Source organism: Pterocles gutturalis, unplaced genomic scaffold (assembly GCF_000699245.1).
Source record: "Pterocles gutturalis isolate BGI_N339 unplaced genomic scaffold, ASM69924v1 scaffold3884, whole genome shotgun sequence".
Lineage (NCBI taxonomy): Eukaryota > Metazoa > Chordata > Aves > Pterocliformes > Pteroclidae > Pterocles > Pterocles gutturalis.
In genome coordinates this window covers 3534-22910 of record NW_010127992.1, presented here as the reverse complement: position 1 = coordinate 22910, position 19377 = coordinate 3534, and the positions used below count along the sequence as shown (strand labels likewise).

General features: G+C 48.4%; 1 protein-coding gene across 1 annotated transcript in view; it reads left to right on the top strand.

Annotated features, from left to right (window-relative positions):
• Positions 1–15269, top strand: part of NRF1 (nuclear respiratory factor 1) — a gene marked incomplete at its 3' end in the record, with an annotated part of 22721 nt that extends 7452 nt beyond the window's left edge. The window contains exons 5-9 of the mRNA XM_010079453.1: positions 5005–5174; positions 5999–6196; positions 7886–7987; positions 11224–11381; positions 15145–15269. Of these exons, the coding sequence (XP_010077755.1) occupies positions 5005–5174; positions 5999–6196; positions 7886–7987; positions 11224–11381; positions 15145–15269 (753 nt within the window). The remainder of the gene's footprint in view (positions 1–5004; positions 5175–5998; positions 6197–7885; positions 7988–11223; positions 11382–15144) is intronic.
• Positions 15270–19377: the final 4108 nt, after the last annotated feature.

Sequence of the window (19377 nt, the reverse complement as noted above, 5' to 3'; positions counted from 1 at the left end):
TGCCGACTCCTGGGTGGATTTTCCCAACCCAGCAGGTCTGTCTTCTCATCAAATTTTCAAGGACTAGGATGCTGCATGTGGTGCTTAGGAGATGATTTTGTTGCTGAAAGCATCCAGCTGCTGTATAGGTTTTGCCAGACTTGGGGGCAAACTTTAAATAGAAACAAAACGCAGGTATGCTGAATACCATGAGGACACCATCCTGGTTTGGTTTTTTGTTTGGTTTTTCTGTTGTTGTTGTTTTTTGCCACAATTGCAATTTGAAACACATTTGTTTGAGAGAGTGGATGATAATTCTGACTCCTACATCCCTGCAACCTTTTTTTTTTTTTTTTGTAGGACCCTTGATTTCCAGAGCTGCCAATACAGCTCCTTGTATTTGCTAACAAGAAATGAGCTTTTTCAACTAAGTTGCACAAAGCCCTGTGGAAAAGCAAAATATTTATAAATATAAATTGGGCAGCACAATGAAGAGGTGCGTCACGGGGAGTGGAAAACGAGGCCTCTGCTTTGAGCAGCGGCAGGTGTCAGCAGGCAGGTGGTGGAGGTGTTAGCTCCTCAACAAGGAGATGAAAATAACTCTCCTTTTAATTGCTCTGCTTCCCTGGTGGTCTTGAGGGAAATAACGCCTTGACTAGCCTGAGCAAAGGCGCTTCTATCAGCCTGTGAACGGAGAGCATCACCCACCTCGGCTGTGCAGAAGAAAATGTGCTGCAGTGGGGCTCTTACCCTGCGGCCGTTACACAGAGAAATCTCGTTGCTTTATGGACTTTGGCTGCGTTGTCGCTATACGTTAGACCTGAGTTTGCCCCTAAACTTGTTCTCGGTTGCTCGCTGGTGTGATTAAGGAGTAAGATTGGGTAACGCTGTGGTCAGTGCTTCAGTCGGCTCTCACCGAGGTCACTAGAATTTTTTTTGTTTTAACAGGTGATTTGTTGTTTAATCTGACTTTTTTTAAATTTAATATGCCCCTAGGATTTTCTGTTGTCTTATATAAGCCAGCAAAGCTTACCTGAGCCTCTCAGAAATCATCTTGATGTCTGTTTGCATGCTACACTCCAAAAACCTTTAGCACCAACACCAGGTATCCTGCTGTACCTGTCAGTTTGTACGCAGGAGAAGCCAAGCACCAAAAGACAGTAACTACACTCAGTTTGTGGTTCTCAAATCCTCTCCACAGAGCGGTAGGGATGATCCCGGAGTGCCAGACCCCATCACCTGGGTGCGAGGCTCGCTGGTGCTCCCTCCTGGACCACGGCAGAGGTGTGCTGTGGGGACAGCCCGTGTTTCTGCTGTACCAGCAGGTCGTTGGCGTGTGGCAGAGGGAACGTCCTTGTTTGGCAGTGGAGGGAGCCCAGAGTAAGGGATCAGGACCCTCGTGCAGCTGAGCCCTGGTGCTGGATGGTTTTTCCAGCGGAATGGGAAGGATAGAGAGTCCTGTGAGGTACTGGATACAAGGATGGGTGGATACTTCTAACTGTCGGGCTTTTACAGCATCGCCTACATCGTGCCTTATTTCCAGCAAGAACGAGCAGTCACGTCCAGCGCTCAGATCCCCAAAGTGCTGGGAGGTGGGGATCCCACGAGGGACAGCCTGCTCCCCAGGTGTGCCCCTCTGAAACATTGGAACTACTCATTCTTACAACTTCAGCACGGTTTCAGGGTGGAAGAGAAGAAGGATTTGCATAAAGAGTAAATCTGTGAGCAGCCACTTCCACGGGGAGACCCACGGCACCTCCTGCTCTTTGCGCTGGTGACCAGGTTGTTAATTTTGGGTTGGATTCCTGTGGCCAGGCACAACCTACTGTGTCTGCTGAGTGCTGTCGCTTCTTGTTGGGGACACCTAGGCTGGCCCTGCGCCTCGGCTTTGTCGTGATGAATTTATGACAGCAACAAGCCCGCTATCGTCCTGCCTGCCAGAAAGCACCCGGCACAGCCCTCGCAGAGTTCGGTCAGGGTTTTCGTAGCAGGAATTCATGGTGACAGCTTGGTTGCTGCCATGACAGATGCCTGGCTGTTTAATCTGAACGTTTAAACATTAACTGGAACTTTTAAACTTAAAGAACATTTAGTCTAAAATCGGCTGTTACAAAAAGAAGCACCAGTTGAACAAAATACCCGGGTGCTTTGCTCCAATTACTGCTTTGCCCTCTTCCACTTCGAGGTGTCGCCATGGACTTGACTTTGCTTTTTGGAGATCCTGAGACTGAGCTGCATGAACAAGTAGAAAATTCCCAGCATGGCTTTTGCACCCCACCAGAAACCAATTTCCTTAGCAGGGCATAAACTGGAAGACCAAAGCCTTGCTTGGTGCTCCACATGCAGGCTGACTTGTTCCCAGCTCTGGAGAGCAGTTACCTGTGCTTTAGGTGATGGTAAAAAAAATCAGCATTTGCTCACGACCACTAACACCTGAGCTTAATTTTAAACTTTGGAACACAGACTGTCTTCTAGGGGTGTCCAAGAAATCTTTTTTACAGTTTCTTTCAAACTCTCCATGCTAGAGATTATTTGAGCCCTTTCCAGAGCTGACAACTGTGCAAACCAGAGTGTGCTGCTGTCTTTTTTTAGCAGAAATTTTGATTTTTCGGGTGGTTCATGGATTGAGTCAGCAGAACACGCAGCTCCCGCGGAGGAAGCAGTCAGACCAATTCATCCCAAGAGACGTGGGGTCTTTGTCTCGGTGCCGTAGCCTGTGTCAGAGCCCTGCAAGCTGCCCGGGTGAGGTCTCGTTATGGCACTAATTAGAGAAGTCCTCGCGCTGGAGCAGGCTGTAACGCCGCGGCTGATTGTCTCCCTGGCGGATTAAAGGCAAACCCTCCTTAACGAGTGCCTTGAGTAGCTCGAGCCGCTGAACTCCCAAGGACCAGTAATTAATCCAGCTGGTAACAAGGAGCGTGGCTTGCAGATAGCAATTCTGGGAAGGAGCTTTTAACTGTTTTTGCACCGGGCAACTCGATGCCATTGGCAGGATTATTGGAATCAATGGGGCCTCGACGGGGGATCCTGAAGCATCTCAGGGTGACTGCTGGCCCTGCCATGGAAGGTGTGGCATGGACAGGCTTGGTTTGAGCTGGGAAAAAGGGCACCAAAGTGGTTTTTGTGTGCCTCCACGTATAATTCAGGGTTTTGGTACGGCTTCTCTGGGATGTTCATGGAGCGGAAGAACCAAAATGCAGCTGCTGCTCTGAGCAGGGGTGGTTCTTCTGGGTGTGCAGCACAGGCACTGTGTATGGACCCACAAATATACTGGGTTTTTATTGCCTTTAAAGTCCCCAGCCACTGCTGCAAACTATGCTGGGTAATAAATCATGCATATGAAGAAATAGGGGCTTTTTTTACCAAAACACACTTCAGTTTTTCTATTTAACTGGATAAGCTTGGGCCCACGTTACATCTCCCAGCTGGGCTCTGGCTTTTAAGAGCAATCCTGTGTCCGAAAGATCCCTCGGCAGATCCCAGCGCACTTAGCAGTGTGCTTAGGGGCTTTAGGCTTTTTGCAGAGACCATGGGGACAATCTGCAGTCCCCTCCCTTCCTCCCTCTGACAGATCTTAGAGAGGATTTCAGAACATCCTCCCTACGGTAACGTGGAAAAGGGCAGTTTGTAAATGAGTTGATTTACAGTTTGGAGCCAATGGACACAACATCCAGCCTGGAACCAGGGTGTCATTCGAGCAGGATCGTGGCTGGGAGGAATGGACCTGCTGGAGTGGGGCCGGAGGAGCCACGGAGATGGTTCGAGGCTGGAGCAGCTCCTGTGCGAGGACAGGCTGAGAGAGTTGGGGTGTGCAGCCTGGAGAAGAGAAGGCTCCGGGGAGACCTTCCAGCCCCTTCCAGTGCTGAAAGGGGGCTACAGGAGAGATGGGGGGGCTCTGGGTCAGGGGGTGCAGGGACAGGACGAGGGGAACGGGTTTGAGCTGGAAGAGGGGAGATGGAGATGAGATCTTGGGAAGAAATGTTTTCCTGTGCGGGGGGTGAGGCAGTGGCCCAGGGTGCCCAGAGAAGCTGTGGATGCCCCATCCCTGGAGGGGTTCAAGGCCAGGCTGGATGAGGCTTTGGGCAACCTGGGCTAGTGGGAGGTGTCCCTGCCCATGGCAGGGGGTGGCACTGGGTGGGCTTTAAAGTCCCTTCCCACCCAAACCGTTGTGTGATTCTATGATATATCTGGTCTTGAGCTCTGCTTCTCTTCCTGCTCTGTGTCTGCAGCTGAACCAGCCTTTTCCTGAGACTCCGGTCAGTCCCCAGTATGAAAACCAAAAGTGTCACAAGACCATGTGTGAGTTTTGTATTCCCTTTAATAGCACGAAGGGTATTACCTGCTCTTCGTGGCATATCTGCTGGATTTGCTTTGCCAGTCTCTTTCTGAGGGATTGTCTCCTGATGGCAAAGGTGGTCACTCATTGACCAGGTTTTGCGGGTGCTAAGGAGAAGTAAAATCAGGTTGAAAAGTGTCTCCACTCTGGCAAAAGTTAAAAATAGATTCAGAAAGTTAGTCCAGTGTGTGTTATATCCTGCTGCAGTGGGGGAGTGTATGTATGAGAGTGTTTTGGGTTTTTTTACGTATGAGCAGCTCACTGAAGCTTCATCCTCTTCGCAGCATCTCTGTAAAACGTGAATCAGCTCACGTCTGAGTTCCTGTGGCTGTGGGGACTTTGAGTGTGGGTTTTTTCTGCGTTGTTCTGATTTTTTTTCTTCCTCCCTTTCAGGTTGGCTAGCTCTCTTCATGGTAGGGTTGAACCATAAAGTGTGTTAATACAGTGTGTGTTTGTGCCTTATTCTTGCAATTGATTTAATTTTGTTTCTGCTTTTCCACGTGCTACTAAGCTGTTCTCAACTGACTCTTGGGAGAAGATGGTAAAGTATTTGTCCATCTTCCCCAGGCATTCAGGCTTCTTCCAGTTGATTATTCCAACAGGATGGAAGTGAAATGTAATAACTCTGTACTGTCCACCTCAAAACTACCAGAGTTAGGAGTTCCCAAAAAGCTCAACCCTCTGATGTGGTTTGTTCCAGGCACAGCTGCGAGCTTTCATCCCCGAGATGCTGAAATATTCCACAGGTCGCGGAAAACCAGGCTGGGGCAAGGAAAGCTGCAAGCCCATCTGGTGGCCTGAGGACATTCCATGGGCCAACGTTCGCAGCGACGTCCGCACAGAGGAGCAGAAGCAGCGGGTGTGTATCCCATGTCTCTCTGCCTTTGAATTGAGTACAAGGGCTTGCCACCAGTTTTTGTGGCAATAGTTTTCCCTTCGAGTGACACAAGAAACGATGACATTGGCCCTTCCTTGACTTCATGTCAGACATTCAGCCTGGGAGAGCGATGAGATGAGAGAGGTGTAACCTCCAATCTGCTCTCAAAGCCTTTGAAGGGACACTGTCCCATCCTGAGCAGCAGGGCCCTTTGTACTTAAAGGGGAGCAGTCAAGGATGTGCAGTGGAGCCAGAAAAAAATGAGAGAACTGGGTGAAAAGGTCTTGGGTATCAGTTACGGCCATGGATCCTGGATGGAGGTGATGTTTCCACCAACCTGTCACAAGGATAATCAAAGAAAGCTGCCAGGGTGTGCACGGGGCAGGCTGGTGTAGGTCTGGTTGGGTTGGGAGGGATGACTGGTGAGGCTGGAAGTGGTGCTGGGGCAGTCAGTGCTTTCCTATGTTGGGCTGGTTTTCTGCTTGTCAACCCTAATCCCTTAGAATTCCTTGAAGTTTGGCAAAACAGATTTCATTGAGAAGTTTTCCTGTCCCTTGGCCAGATGTGCTTGTTCCGTGTCAGGACACAGCAACGCGTTAGCGTTCCAGAATGGTTTCTGAGTTTTGGGGAAAGGAGCGGGTGAGGAGAGAGAGAGTTTGAATTTTTGAGAGATTGAGAATTTTTTGAAAACCACTCAATAAAACCCAGTGAAGATAAGCACGCAAATCGCAGCAGTAGCAGCACTGCAGTGGTTCAGAATACTTTCTTTACACACTGACTCTTCGCTCTTTTTTTTCCACTGGTAGGTGTCATGGACCCAAGCGTTGCGGACTATCGTGAAGAACTGCTATAAGCAGCACGGGCGTGAAGACCTGCTCTACGCGTTTGAGGATCAGCAGACGCAGCAGCAGACTACGACCACACACAGTATAGCGCACCTGGTCCCCTCACAGACAGTGGTACAAACCTTCAGTAACCCTGACGGCACAGTGTCCCTCATCCAGGTGAGCGAAACCCTCCGGCTCTTCCATTTTCAGCACAGCTGACTCGAGACTTAGGTCTTAACTTAGGTTGCCCAGGGAGGTGGTAGATGCCCCGTCCCTGAAAACATTCTAGGTCAGGTTGGATGGGGCTCTGGGCAACCTGATCTAGTGGAAGATGTCCCTGCTCACTGCAGGGGGGTTGGACTAGATGACCTCCGTGGTCCCTTCCAGCTCAAACTATTCTATGATTCTAAAAGATCCAGTTGCCTGTGTCAGGGAGGTGGTTTAGAGCAAACTCCTTTGGTAGCCTAACTTGTCCTTCAAGAATTTTATCTTTATCTGTATGTCTTAGCCCGTGGGCTTGTTAACTCGCTGCTCCCACCCAAATCCTCTCTTCCCCACTCCCAGCCCTTGCTCTGCTGTTATGGCAGTACAAGGATTTCTGCAGCTATTTGTTCAAGTGATTCAGGGATCTGACCTGGATGTAACAAACCCATTTATGAACAAATACAGTTCATCATGTGGCCATGGAGTGATGGGAGGAGAGGTGGTGGGACTGCCTTTCTTTAATGGCATGAACTGGAGCAGGTTTCCCAGAGAAGCTGTGGATGCCCCATCCCTGGAGGGGTTCAAGGCCAGGCTGGATGAGGCTTTGGGCAACCTGGGCTAGTGGGAGGTGTCCCTGCCCATGGCAGGGGGTGGCACTGGGTGGACTTCAGGGTCCCTCCCCACCCAAACCCTTCTGTGATTCTATGAAACGTATCTCAACCTCTGGCATTAGGTATTTCTCTGCCCCCTGTTCTTCATCTTGCACCCAAAGTGTAATATATGTATTACACACACCAAATATATATTTATCCTCACGATGTTTCCTGCAGTAAGGATGCCTCTTACACTGTTTTACAGAGGGGGGTTCAGGGCAGAAGGGACCGCCTTCAGGTGGTGTCTGAGTGATGCTGCTCTGTTCCCTGTGCTCCCCATGTGCGGAGGCAGGTTCTGGGTAGCTCAGGATGTCAAAATTTAAGTGGTCTCTTGAAACTTCCCAAAAGCTCCTTGTGGGTGTGGGATTTGAACCTCTGTCTTTGCTGTGCCCCTTCCTCCAAGCCACCGTCTCGTACCTAACTTGCCCAGCCCTTTGTCACTCTTGAGCATCATGCTTTTAATGGAGTCTGAAACGTGATTTTCATAGAATCATAGAATCACAGAATGGTTTGGGCTGGAAGGGACCTTAAAAACCATCGAGTTCCAGTCCTGCTGCCATGGGCAGGGACACCTCCCACTAGCCCAGGTTGCTCAAAGCCTCATCCAGCCTGGCCTTGGTTGTTTTTTTTTTTTTTTTTTTGTTGGCTGTTCTCATCTCACAGCCATGAGGATGGTGCATGGGTTTGTTTTGTTTTCCAGATGAAAGCTTTTCTCTGGGTTGGTACAGCTTGCTGCTCCCCCCACCAAGGCCCAGCAGACTGGCCAAGCTGGTTCTGTTTGCTCACCAGCTAATGTACATTTTCCCTTTGATTAGGGTAGTTTAGTTATGAAATTGTTCTTATCTCAACCCACGAGTCTCTTTTCCTTTCACCCCTTTAATTGTCTCCCGCATCCGCGGGGGGACCGGGAGGGTGAGTGAGCGGTGTTGAGTGTTGCTGCCAGCCAGGGTCAAACCACAACACGAGGACTCTGTCTGTGTGTTCAGCTGCATTTTGTTGACTTCCCTAGGTTGGCACCGGTGCTACAGTTGCCACGCTGGCCGATGCCTCGGAGTTGCCTACCACAGTTACCGTCGCACAAGTCAATTATTCTGCAGTGGCTGATGGAGAGGTAAGGACCTGGCTCCTGTTCGTGGTGCACAAACCAGAATTGTCTGATCTGAAGTTCAAAAAAGTGAAATATTTTCTAGAACCAAGGGGTCACAGAAAACACCAAGCCTTGCTTCCCTACTCTGCAGTGTTAGGGGTGAAAAATTAACACACGACTATATAAAATTTAGTGTAGAAAGGGCTGAAGGGTTGTCATTTTGACTCAGGACTGTACAAACTCAATTATGGTGAAGCCTCAGTTCTGAATTTTTTTTTTTTATATCTCCAATAGATTATTTATTTTGTGAGCTCTGCTGTAGCAGATAAACGACATACACAAGTACGCATCCATGTATTCATCTTTAATAATGTTTCATGTGCACTGTAGATCCTGGAAGCTGGTTTGTCAGTCCAGGGTAGGGAGTGATGCCTGGGATATTTTGAGCGTGTGGTTAGCAAAGAATATCGCATGGCCGTGGGCAAATCGCCCAAGCCTTTGGCCACTGGTCTCTGGACAAAATGGGACTGCTCCTTTGCAGCTTTTGGGGAGGTTTGCAAGTAAATCCCGGAGCAAAAGGTATAAATGCACAGTGACGTGGAGACAACAGGAGATAACTGCGGAGAAACTGTGAAAGTTTCTTCTGTTGCTTTACAACCTGTCAAAGTTTTTTTCTGTCAAGAACTTGATCAGGCCATTTCAGCTGTTAAATCTGAACACTTCAATTTGCATACATTTATTTTTCCACTTTTTTTTAAATCAAATAATAAAGGGGGTTTTTTTGTGTATGTTTAAGGAACATTCCTTTAAGGCTACAAAGATTTTAATTTTTTTTTTTTTTACCCTCTTTTCTACCACCAAACCCACCTTTAATCCAAGCTGCAGGTCACGTTCTGCCCCTTTGCGTGCCAGAATTTCTGGCTGGACAGTCTGTGCGCAGGAGGTCTGGTCTGCTCGGCGTGGTTTCGGGCTTTGGCAGCGACAGGTGGCAGCATAGCACAGAACAGCTTTGCTCTGCACCAGCCCGTTTCCATCTCAGACCCCCCTGAAACAGCCTGGCTCTGGGGCTGTGACGCTGAAGTACTTTTACAGCTGTTTTGAGGGTTTTCAAGAACCGATTCTATCTCTGGAGATATGAAATAAATTTTTTCAAATGCACAAACAGAAATCAGGGGAATACAGGCATCTAATTCCTAACGTGACCGGAATGTTTAAGCGATATCTTGGACAAAATAAAGATGCAAAAGTAAACTTGCTTTGGGGACGGGCGCTATTCTCTGCACAGACAGACCCCCGCCTGCTGGCAGCCTCTCTGGGGACGGTGTTGTCCTGAAATCTCTTGCTGTGCAGAGATCTGAGTTAGCTCTGAGTAAGTCGATGTGTTTATAGGATGCCAAGCAGCGTGGAGCAGGGACGCTCACGAGTATCTCAGCAGCACAACCTTCGTGTTGGTGTGGAGAAAGGCCTGGACAATCCCCGCTTCTTTTCCAGCCCTTACTCCATCCCTGTTCTGCAATGGCTTCGGCATCTTTGCAGGGCGCTGTGCGTCACGGCGGGGACCTGCCTTATCGCTCCAAAGTGTGTTGCCATGTATTTGAAAAAAATATGTCTGTTCCTCTTCTGCATGGTCGTGGGATGTCTTTCCCAGCTCGGACTTGCTCCGGTTCGGTTTTGGCATGGCTAACGAGTACCACAAACTCGACTTTCTCGCGATCTCTATCATCTGCAACTGTTCCTCTCTGGGCGCTCCCAACTTGGTTGCATCTTTCCAAAAAGATGTTGCCTGCTTTAAAAATCATCTTCCTTTCTCCTTTTCGCAATGCACTATCTCACTGCTTCCTCCCTGCTTTGGATCCTTCCGCCCAGGGTCAGGTCTGGGCACAGGAGAACGAAGCAGTTGCCTTGAACGTCAGATGGCTGGGGATGGCTAAAGAGCTACGACGAGCGTCAGCTTTGCCTGTGCCCAAGTGCTGGAAAACCAGATTGGCAGCTGCTGAGGAATGTGTGATAGATGTGAGTGAGAGCGCAACAGGTTCTCTCTCCCTCTCTGATGGGACTAACCCTTTTCTTGCCCGAAGGCAGCAAAATTTACTCGTCCTTTTCTTGGGGAGCCTTGAGCCAACTCTGCTTCTATGGACTTTTTCACTTTCTCCATCTTAACAAATTGAGGGCTGGTTTTTTTTTAATCACCTTCTGCAACGTTCTTATTTGTACATCTCAGCAAGATGGTGAGTGGCCTGAAAGGTTTATGGGGATGAGGACAGCGATGGGTCTTTAGTTTTTTTGGCCCAATGCATATTTCTAGTTCACATCCTAGAATCCCAGGATGGTTTGGGTTGGAAAGGACCTTAAAGACCATCGAGTTCCAACCCCCTGCCATGGGCAGGGACACCTCCCACTAGCCCAGGTTGCCCAAAGCCTCGTCCAGCCTTTTTGATTTTGTGGCCATGATCTCGTGAGCTGGGAAGTCCCAAATGGAGGAACGTGGGCTAGGTGGAAAATGAGCAACGGAGACTGAGTGAACTTTAAGTAATATGAAAACTATCTACCTAAAGGTCTGAAGTAAAGGAGTTGAAAGTACCTGAAATACATGAACAGAGTACTTTCCATCTGCCATCTTCTTTTATTAAGCATATTGCTCCAGCACAACAAAATTCCAGTTGGCTCAAACCCATCCCAGTTCACAAGTGCTGTACAAATAAATCCTGAATGGGAACACGGACTGTTCCCCAAAAAGACAGCGGATGGGTGCAGCCAAATCGAAACAGTGAGGCAAGCGCAGCCCATTTCCCTGGGGGACGTGACCCACGCTGGGGTTCCAGCATCGCAGAAATTCATCTGCTTAATAAACTGCCCAGGCTGGCGGGCAGTGATCTGAGTACAGCAACGATCAACGCTGTCCTGGATTTTTGTGAACGTGGCTGGACACGAGGGATTTGTGGGAGGTTGAGGAGTTTGCCTTGTGCATGAAAAAACTTAAAGTTCTTGTTTGAAGTTAAAACGGATGGAGAACAGCAACTAAAATCCTGGGCTGACTAGAGGAACTCATGGCTGATAGAGGGTTGTAGGGTCCAGCAGTGTTCTCAGGTGGATCCCAGGCTTCCTCCTTCTTTTTTTTCCCCTGTGTCTCCGGGTCAGAGCATGTGCAGGATTCTGCAAAAACCTATTGAAACTATCTGGCTCTTTCATTTTAGGAAGGAACTGGGCATTGATGGGATAACATCCTACCCTAGGGCCTTTCTTTTTGGTTTTCCCCGTAGGTGGAGCAGAACTGGGCAACGCTACAGGGCGGTGAGATGACTATCCAGACGACGCAGGCATCAGAGGCCACGCAGGCGGTGGCATCGTTAGCAGAAGCAGCCGTGGCGGCATCTCAGGAGATGCAACAAGGAGCAACAGTTACCATGGCACTCAACAGGTATGGGCGAGAGATGAAGGTTTGAAGCACGCGTGCATGACGTTTCCTTCTAGGTTTTCACTCTAATTGTGCAAAGACCACTGTGAACAGTCCCAGTAGAGGCTTTTCTTTGGGAAATTCCTACATCAGCCCATGTCCAGGTGTCTGCAGGACAGTTCCTGACTGTAGAAGAATACTGACGTGGAAATTTCCTGAAAGAGGGAAAGATGGGTAGTAACTCTACCCTCTAAACCATCTTATTTGTACAGCAAGGATCCCGTCACAGAACTGAACTTGCTAAGCAAGGAAGAGTCATGATGTGCTAATAGCACCTTTTAGAAATGCTGGTCTGGGTCAGTATTATTACGATTTCTTACTAAAAGACTAAGGCTGGATTTCCCTGTTGTGTGGCAATGCGGTCTCTCTTTAGAAGTCAGAATCTCTTCCTAAGGTGAGTGTTTTGGGGGTTTCTCCCAAATGTGTTTCTGAAGTAGAAGCTGCAATAGTGATGCTGCCACTTCATCTTGGAACGAGCTCTGTTAGATTTTTGGTTGTACTCAGTTTCCCCGGATCTGCAGAGTGGTTCTCTACAGGTCTGTGCAGCAGGAAGCAATGTCTTTGCTCGGCTCTGGTGAGTTGCTTAAGCTTTGCCTGCTGTTCTTAAAAACTGGAAATGGCTGTGGCACCGCATCTGCACCCCGAGAGAGCAGTTACGCAGCATCAGCCCCAGCAGAATGAGAGGTTTCACACTACTGAGGTGTAGACAAAACCTTTTCCTCATGCAGGTCAGGATTCTGGTCTAGAGGCTGTGAGTTAGGACAAGGCACGAATCCGTACTGCTGATGCTTGGAGTAAAGCTCCAAGACCTGGTTATATACAGAAATTACTAAAGCAGTCACCTTGATCTGGGGGACATCCAACATCTTGCTTCCAAATTGCTGTTGCAACAGAATCATGAACACTCCTAGAGCTGATTCTTCTCTTTGCGGTCCAGATTCAGGTCCATGAGATGTGTTCTTTTCTCCTACCATACGAGGTTGGTTCAGTAGGCTTTTTTACTAATGAGTGAGAGGTCTTAAAATTAAAATTAAGATGCCTTAAAATTTAAAATTGCATTTTAAAAACAAGTGATCTTTCTAGGATGCTGTAAGAACAGCTAAAATAACTAGGCATGGAGTTGTAGGAAAAAACCCTGTCTCCTGGAATCTGACTTGCAGGATATGTATCCTGCACATCTCCAGATTTTTCTGTGTATTTTTTGAGTTTTTCTGAACTAGAACATCAGTGTGCTTTTGGTGTCATTTCATCCCCATCATTACTAGTTTTTTCCTTCTGAAGTCACAATGAGCAGTTCCTTCTCCTATGTTAGCTTAAGAAATTCAGAATCCATAATAAAAAAGGGGTGTTGTTAGCAGAGAGTCTCCTAGAAAATATGAATGGAAGAGCCTTCAACAAGTCGGCAGGGTGAGGGAGGGGATTGTCCCCCTCTGCTCCACTCTGGTGAGACCCCCCTGGGGTGCTGCACCCAGCTCTGGGGTCCTCAGCACAGGACAGACACGGAGCTGCTGGAGCGGGGCCAGAGGAGCCACAGAGATGGTCCGAGGCTGGAGCAGCTCCCGTGCGAGGACAGGCTGAGAGAGTTGGGGGTGTGCAGGTTCTGTCAGGTTTGAGGTTGGGAAGTTTTAGGCCTTCTAGTAAAAGAGGACAAAGTAGAGGTAGGTAATTAATTCACTGATTTGAACCAATTAATGTTTGTGGAGCACACTGTAACTGGAAAAAGCTTTTATGCTGCAAATCACCGTTATTTTCAGGGATGCTACCGTAACAGATGATTATAATGGTTCATTGCCCTTGAAAGTGAATTCAACTAAGTGCTGCATGAGGTCTGGGAAACAGGGTTACACCAGTAAATTCCTGCTTAGCCCAGGTTTGCTGTGCTGCAGTTGGCCTTCCTGCCTTCACAAAGCTGCAGGTTCAGAAGAGAGGTTGGCCAAAGGGAGTGAGAAAGCAAAACAAGAAAATATTCTGGTTTGCTAGCAGTGTTTAAGAGCTACTCTGAGAGACAGAGGGGCTGTTTGGAAATGAAAATACACCCTGAGCGAATAGAGTTGGAAAGTGTACAGCACCTAAGCAGGAAATTGGGAAAGGGAAAGAAGGAGGAGGAAGAACTTGGAAAATTTTTGAGTCAGTTGGTCTACCAGAGGATGAGCAGGAAGAGCATCCTAGGGGAAGCTAAAATACCTACTTTTTTAGTTCGTGAAGGTAAGAAATGGTAGGAGGTTCAGCTGCAGGAAGGAGGTGGCTTTGGAATAATTTTGTGGCTAATCACCAGAAGTGGCTAATAGCCATCCAGCAGGTCTGGAGGAATCTGGACCGCGGCTTGGTGTGGTTTAAACCCAGCCGGCACTGCTGAAGGGTGCTCGCAGCACTCTGACTGTGCAACCAAATGACAAATTAACAGTTATGTGTACCACTTGGCATTTATTGACCTAAAAAAAAAAAAAAATCTCCTGTATATACCCAGTGAGGAGCTGTATGCTACCAGGTACCATTCACGGGACTGTCCTCCAGGAGCGTTTTGTCACTGCTGAGCAGATATTTCCAAAAGAATAAGTTGAATATTAGGAATTATAGAGAAATTCGTCAAGAACAAGCCAGGATTAGGCCCCTGGACTAACTCATGGTGTGTCTGCATCTTGAGTGGCATGAAAAATGGTCACCCCCCTCAAACAGATGCCTTACATCAGGAAAAGTCCGGAAAGGACGAGAGTGATCAGCAGCCAGGAGGATTCCTTGCACAGTAAGTGGAGTCTTCGGCTTGGGAAGGAGATTACTGGAAGTCTATGAAATCGTGAGGAAAACAGAAAGGGAACAGTTATTTTCTGTTTCTCACAATATCAGACCTAAGAGCTGCCTGGCTGGACTGAGGCAGTAGTTTTTCGAAGCAGCATGATGCAATTTTTCTTCGCACAACGTCTGATTAAGTGTGGGACTCATTGCTAAGGGATGTTGTGGAAGCAAAAAGTATAAATGGGTTTCGAAGGGGATTAGACAAATCCAACCTGATGGTCCAGACGCAGTCGCTGATGTAGGAAATCAATACGCTGCTGACCGTCGGAAGCTGAGAGGGTGTAGGAAGGGAAGGATCGTTCCCCACTCCTTCCTAAATATCTGATCCTGGCTGTTCTCACAGCAGGGTTGCTGCACGAGAAGGACCTTTTGGTCTGACCTCCTTCGTATGAAGAAATGTAAGAATACTGTGCTAAGCTACAGATCACTCATTAAAAGAGTTATTAAACCACTTGGCTGGGGAGAAGAACTCCACCTTAGCTAAATGCAGAGCTGCTGATGTGATCCTGGTCGCAGTAAACCTCTGCGATTGTTTCAGGGCAAGGTGAACTGGCAGAATCAGGAATAAAGGCTGGAGCTCTCAAATCTGTAGAGACCCAGAAACAGTGCCAGAAGAATGAGGTTTTGTACCAGAAACCAGAGGCAATAACTACTTGGATTGTCTGAAAGCTTTACTAAAAGTCCCAAGCAAAAAGGGTGTGAAGGTAAGAAGGCAGGGATGTTCTAAGAGATCTGCAAGCTGAAAAAAAGCAACTTCTTCCCATGTATTCCTCCCCCACGGTAGATTTTCTGCTCTGAATAACTTTATCTGGGCTCAGTAAGAATCCCTCCTTTCCAGATCCGTTCTCTTGGCATATGATGCCTGGTTAAAATGGATGCTACTGGAATGGAGTTAGTAGTTTGATCTTCCTAATTCTTCTCCCTGTGCCTGCAGTGAAGCAGCTGCCCATGCCGTAGCCACGCTTGCTGAAGCCACTCTTCAAGGTGGAGGACAAATTGTGCTATCCGGTGAGACCGCAGCAGCAGTAGGAGCACTTACCGGAGTCCAAGATGCCAATGGTAAGGCTGCCAGAAAGTTTTTCTTTTGTCTCTTTCTTTTTCTTTGCTCTTAGCTAGGGCTTTTCCCTCTTTTACTTGAAATGGCAAATTTTTGCTAGTGAAATAGTTCTGCAGATGGTCACTGACTAGGTTGTGACTTAAAATCTCAGAACGAAATGGTAGTGCTAACCTCTTCTTTACTTCCATAGCGCTGGTGGCTCTGCTCTCTTCCTCCTTCTGCCAGCTTTCTATTTAGCCTTAGCTTTTTGGGGGGAAAACTGCTCCCCGCTCTGTATCTGTACATCACCTAGCACAGGGAGGACCAGGCTTGGTTAACTAACACAACTAGTCAGTGCCATAATAAACTCATCTCCAAAGCGCTTCACTGTGAAGCAGCAGAGATTTTATTACCCACTCATTTCCTTCCTTTCTCAAGACTTTTTTGTATGCTTGTTATCTTCCCTAGAGCAACTGTCGCTTTCCTGCTTGGTGGCACCTTCCAGTCGTCCCTGGGCAGTCAGCCCCAGGCTGTTTGCCTCCTGCTTTACTTTCCATCTTGCCAACATCATCAATTGCTTGGTTCTAGGGATTCTCGGTAGCGTTTCTGACCTGTTATCAGGATGTCTCTTCTGCCAAGCCTGGTGACTTCTGCAGTTATTCAAACCAAGCTGGTAGTGAATAAAACAGTAAGTTCCTAGAAACTGGTTTAAGAGATGATACTGGAACGTACGAACATGTCTAGTTGGTGCTCATCCCCTACTTCCAGCCATGCTGTACTTCTGCCTGATGCCTCTGCCACGCTTTTTCTGAGTTCGGAGATGAAACTCGCTGGTTATTTCGATGAAATGGAAGGATGTGTGTCAAAATAAGCTCAAAAAGGATGCAAAGTGTGAACCTGTAAAGAAATGTTGCCTTGAGGATGGGGCTGTTTGGACTCTAATTGTCAAAGGGGGAACAAGCACGTGCAGGCGGGTGGTAGAGTGGCGACTTCTTGCCTTGTAGGGCAGAAATGTGGCTAGATGAGACCTGGAGTTTGACTTCCATCGATATCGTCATCTCATAGGGAATGCGCTCGTTTTAAAACGTCAGCATTGAGTTGGCAGCAAAAACGAGGCAGTGGAGGGAAGAGTCATTTTACTCGGGGTGTTCGACTTGATATCTCTTGCTGTGGAGTCAGCCAGCCTGAAGAGGGAGCAGAAATGAAGTGAAAACCCCGTCCTCAGAGCTGGGAAAGCATCTGATATGGAGAGGGAAGGGTAGGGGTGTGTTGTATTCCGCTTTGCCGGCATGAGGGGGATCAGCGATGGGTGTTTATCGAAGGAAGCATCTGACCCTGGATGCTCAAAACCAGCAACTAATCAGATTTGTAAAAGCACGTTAGCGTCCTTCAGCAGCTCTGCACCCCTGCCTCCCTTTGGTCTGCTTCCAAAACGCTTTCATGCTCTGGATTCCTCTGGATGCTTCCCCCAAACAACTCTCCTCCTCTCCACCCTTCCTGAGTCACTCTACCTCGCTCACCCGACATTAATATCATTTTAATGTAGGCTGGGCTTTTTTTTTTTTTTTTTTTTTTTTTTTTTTTTTTAGCAGCAGAGTTGGAAATCAGATGGGATTTAGAGTGCATTAAGGGGAGAGACTGCAGCAGCATTTTTTTTCTGTGTGCAAAACCTCGCCTGCAGCCCCTCGCCTTGTTTCCACTCTTCTTCGATTTGCTCTAATCTCCGGTGGTATTAAGGGGAAGGGCTTTGTCGGCGCGGTAGTCCTTGGAAGCGCCATGCTGTTAGTTTGATTACGTAACCAGCTAATATATCTCCCTTAGGGATGGAGGAGATGTTGGTATCCATTCCCGCTGTCTCTGTCTGGGGATGGAGACGCAGATGGATTTTCAGCACTGGCACGGTCGCGGAGGATTTGTCTGCCTTCTCTGCGTCCTAAAGCCCAGGGTGTGAGCGTGAGCATCCTCCTGGGCACCGGCGCAGTGGGGACAAACCGCTCTGCGTGTCCTTCTGTCGGGAGGAGATGAAACAAGAGGTGATTTGGTGCAATTGGTTGCAGGAAAAAGAGGGAGAGAATGACTGCCAGAGCTATAAATGCTATTAACCAGCAAATTCCCCCTGCTCGCTATTGCTTGCAGAGTCTTAATTGGTGATATTTCCAATAAACGCTTCTCTCTAGGAATGCTCTTACCCTTCTGAGGGATTTCAGTCCCTTATTCCTGCTACTTTCCCTGGAAGGGACATAAATTTATCCCCATCTTATTGACAGGGAAAAGGAGACAGCAGGTTAACAAGTTTGCTTGAGGTCAGGTAAAGTGTTTCATTCCTGATTTATCTGTCAGATGTAATTATTCTTTTTTTTTGTTGTTTGTTTCTATCTTGATATGATATTTTTCCCACCCGTTCTCTGGCATCTCAAGAATAATTAAGTGATCCAAGAGAACCAACATGGCTAAAAAGAGGCAACGTCTGGATGTTCTTGGATGTCTTGGAAGCTAGGGCTAAACTGGGTCTTGCAGGGAGCCCGGGAGCGTGGCTGAACTGCCGACGGGCTGTGGATAATCTTGTGATCGGTTACATTTCTAGCTAAGGGAAATAAGATCTCCTGCTCCCGTGCAGTGGCAAACTAGCTAAGTGCATTATGGTTTTTCTTGCTACTCTGGAGCATCTGCTCCGAGGCCGGGATGCTGGAACCGATGACCCCACAGTTTGAGCCTCAGATGTTTTGTTTTTAAGTGGCTGGTGTTAAAGCAAAGGAATATTCAACGTGAGCAAAGGGGATTGTAGCAGCACAATTTCCAAAGTTGGCTGAAAATACTCTGGTAAGAGGAAAACTCTGCACTCAGGGGCTGCTTTCGGTGTGCCCTGTGTGCTGTTCCGTGCGATGGGCTGGTGCTGGAGCCATCCCAGCCCGCCGAGGCCGGAGAAGAGAAACTCGATCGGTGTTGGGCAGGAGAGGTGATGGTGCCAGGCTGCAGTCTGGACCGCGCTTGCTGGATGGAGCATCCTCACGCTGCAGCCTTTTGTTTGACATTGATCCGATCGGGGGCTTGAAAGCCGCTTGGCTACAGGCTTCCTGGCTTCATCTTGAAATATTGATGAAGCTTTTGCCGAAGCGGTACCCGCGCAGGGCTGGAGCTGTGCGCAGCGCTGCCCGTGAAGGACAGAGCAGGCTCCCTGCCTGAGGAAAATCAGTTTAATGGCCTTGGTGTCGTCACGAGCCTGGGGTTATTGTGGTTTTTGCGCAGCCCGTGGCATTTTGAAGAGCTGGCTTGAAGGTGAGGGGGGTGGTGTGCTGGAAGCTCCAGTTGGGTTTCAAAAACAGGGCGTGGAAGGAGGCATGGTGGAGAGAGCTGGTGTTGGGAAGAGAAGTGGCAGCGGAAAATGTGAAATCAAGGTGAGATTGGGGAATTGATATAACAGGCTTGAGCTAGGCACAGTCAGGGACCAAACAAATCCTTGCTTGTGCACTTTGGTCCTCAAGAGTGGCAACTGCCGCCCTTCTTCCTGCCCCCAGAGTGGGTTTTACTGGTGTATCTCCAACCTGACTTGCTGGAGAGGCTCCTGGGAGCATTGTCAGGCCTGGAGTTGGCACAGCAGCCATACAGGTGGGCACTAAGCAGAGCCTAGAGTAAGTCTTGCCCTTCTCCACCCCCCTACTCATCCGAAATGTTCAAACCCAATCTCAGTGAGACCAAAGGGAGCCGTACTTACGGCGGGGGGTGAGCTGGGATTATGGAGTTGTGATGGCAGCCCTGGGGAGAGCATTAGGACTCTGACGTGGGCAGGGGGGGATTAGCAAGCTCTCTGCTTTCGCAAACAGAGGAAACAAGGCGTCAGTACGGGAGCATATCTTGCAAGTTAGCACAGGATAAACAAGCCTATGGCGGCATTTAGGGTGATGGGGAACTTGCTGCACAGAAAGGGCTGTTCCAGCTGGTGGTTTCTATATTGGAAGCAGTTTAAAGCATGGAATCACAGAATGGTTTTTTGGGTTGGAAGGGGCCTTAAAGATCATCCAGTGCCACCCCCTGCCATGGGCAGGGACCCCTCCCACTAGCCCAGGTTGCCCAAAGCCTCATCCAGCCTGGCCTTGAACCCCTCCAGGGATGGGGCATCCACAGCTTCTCTGG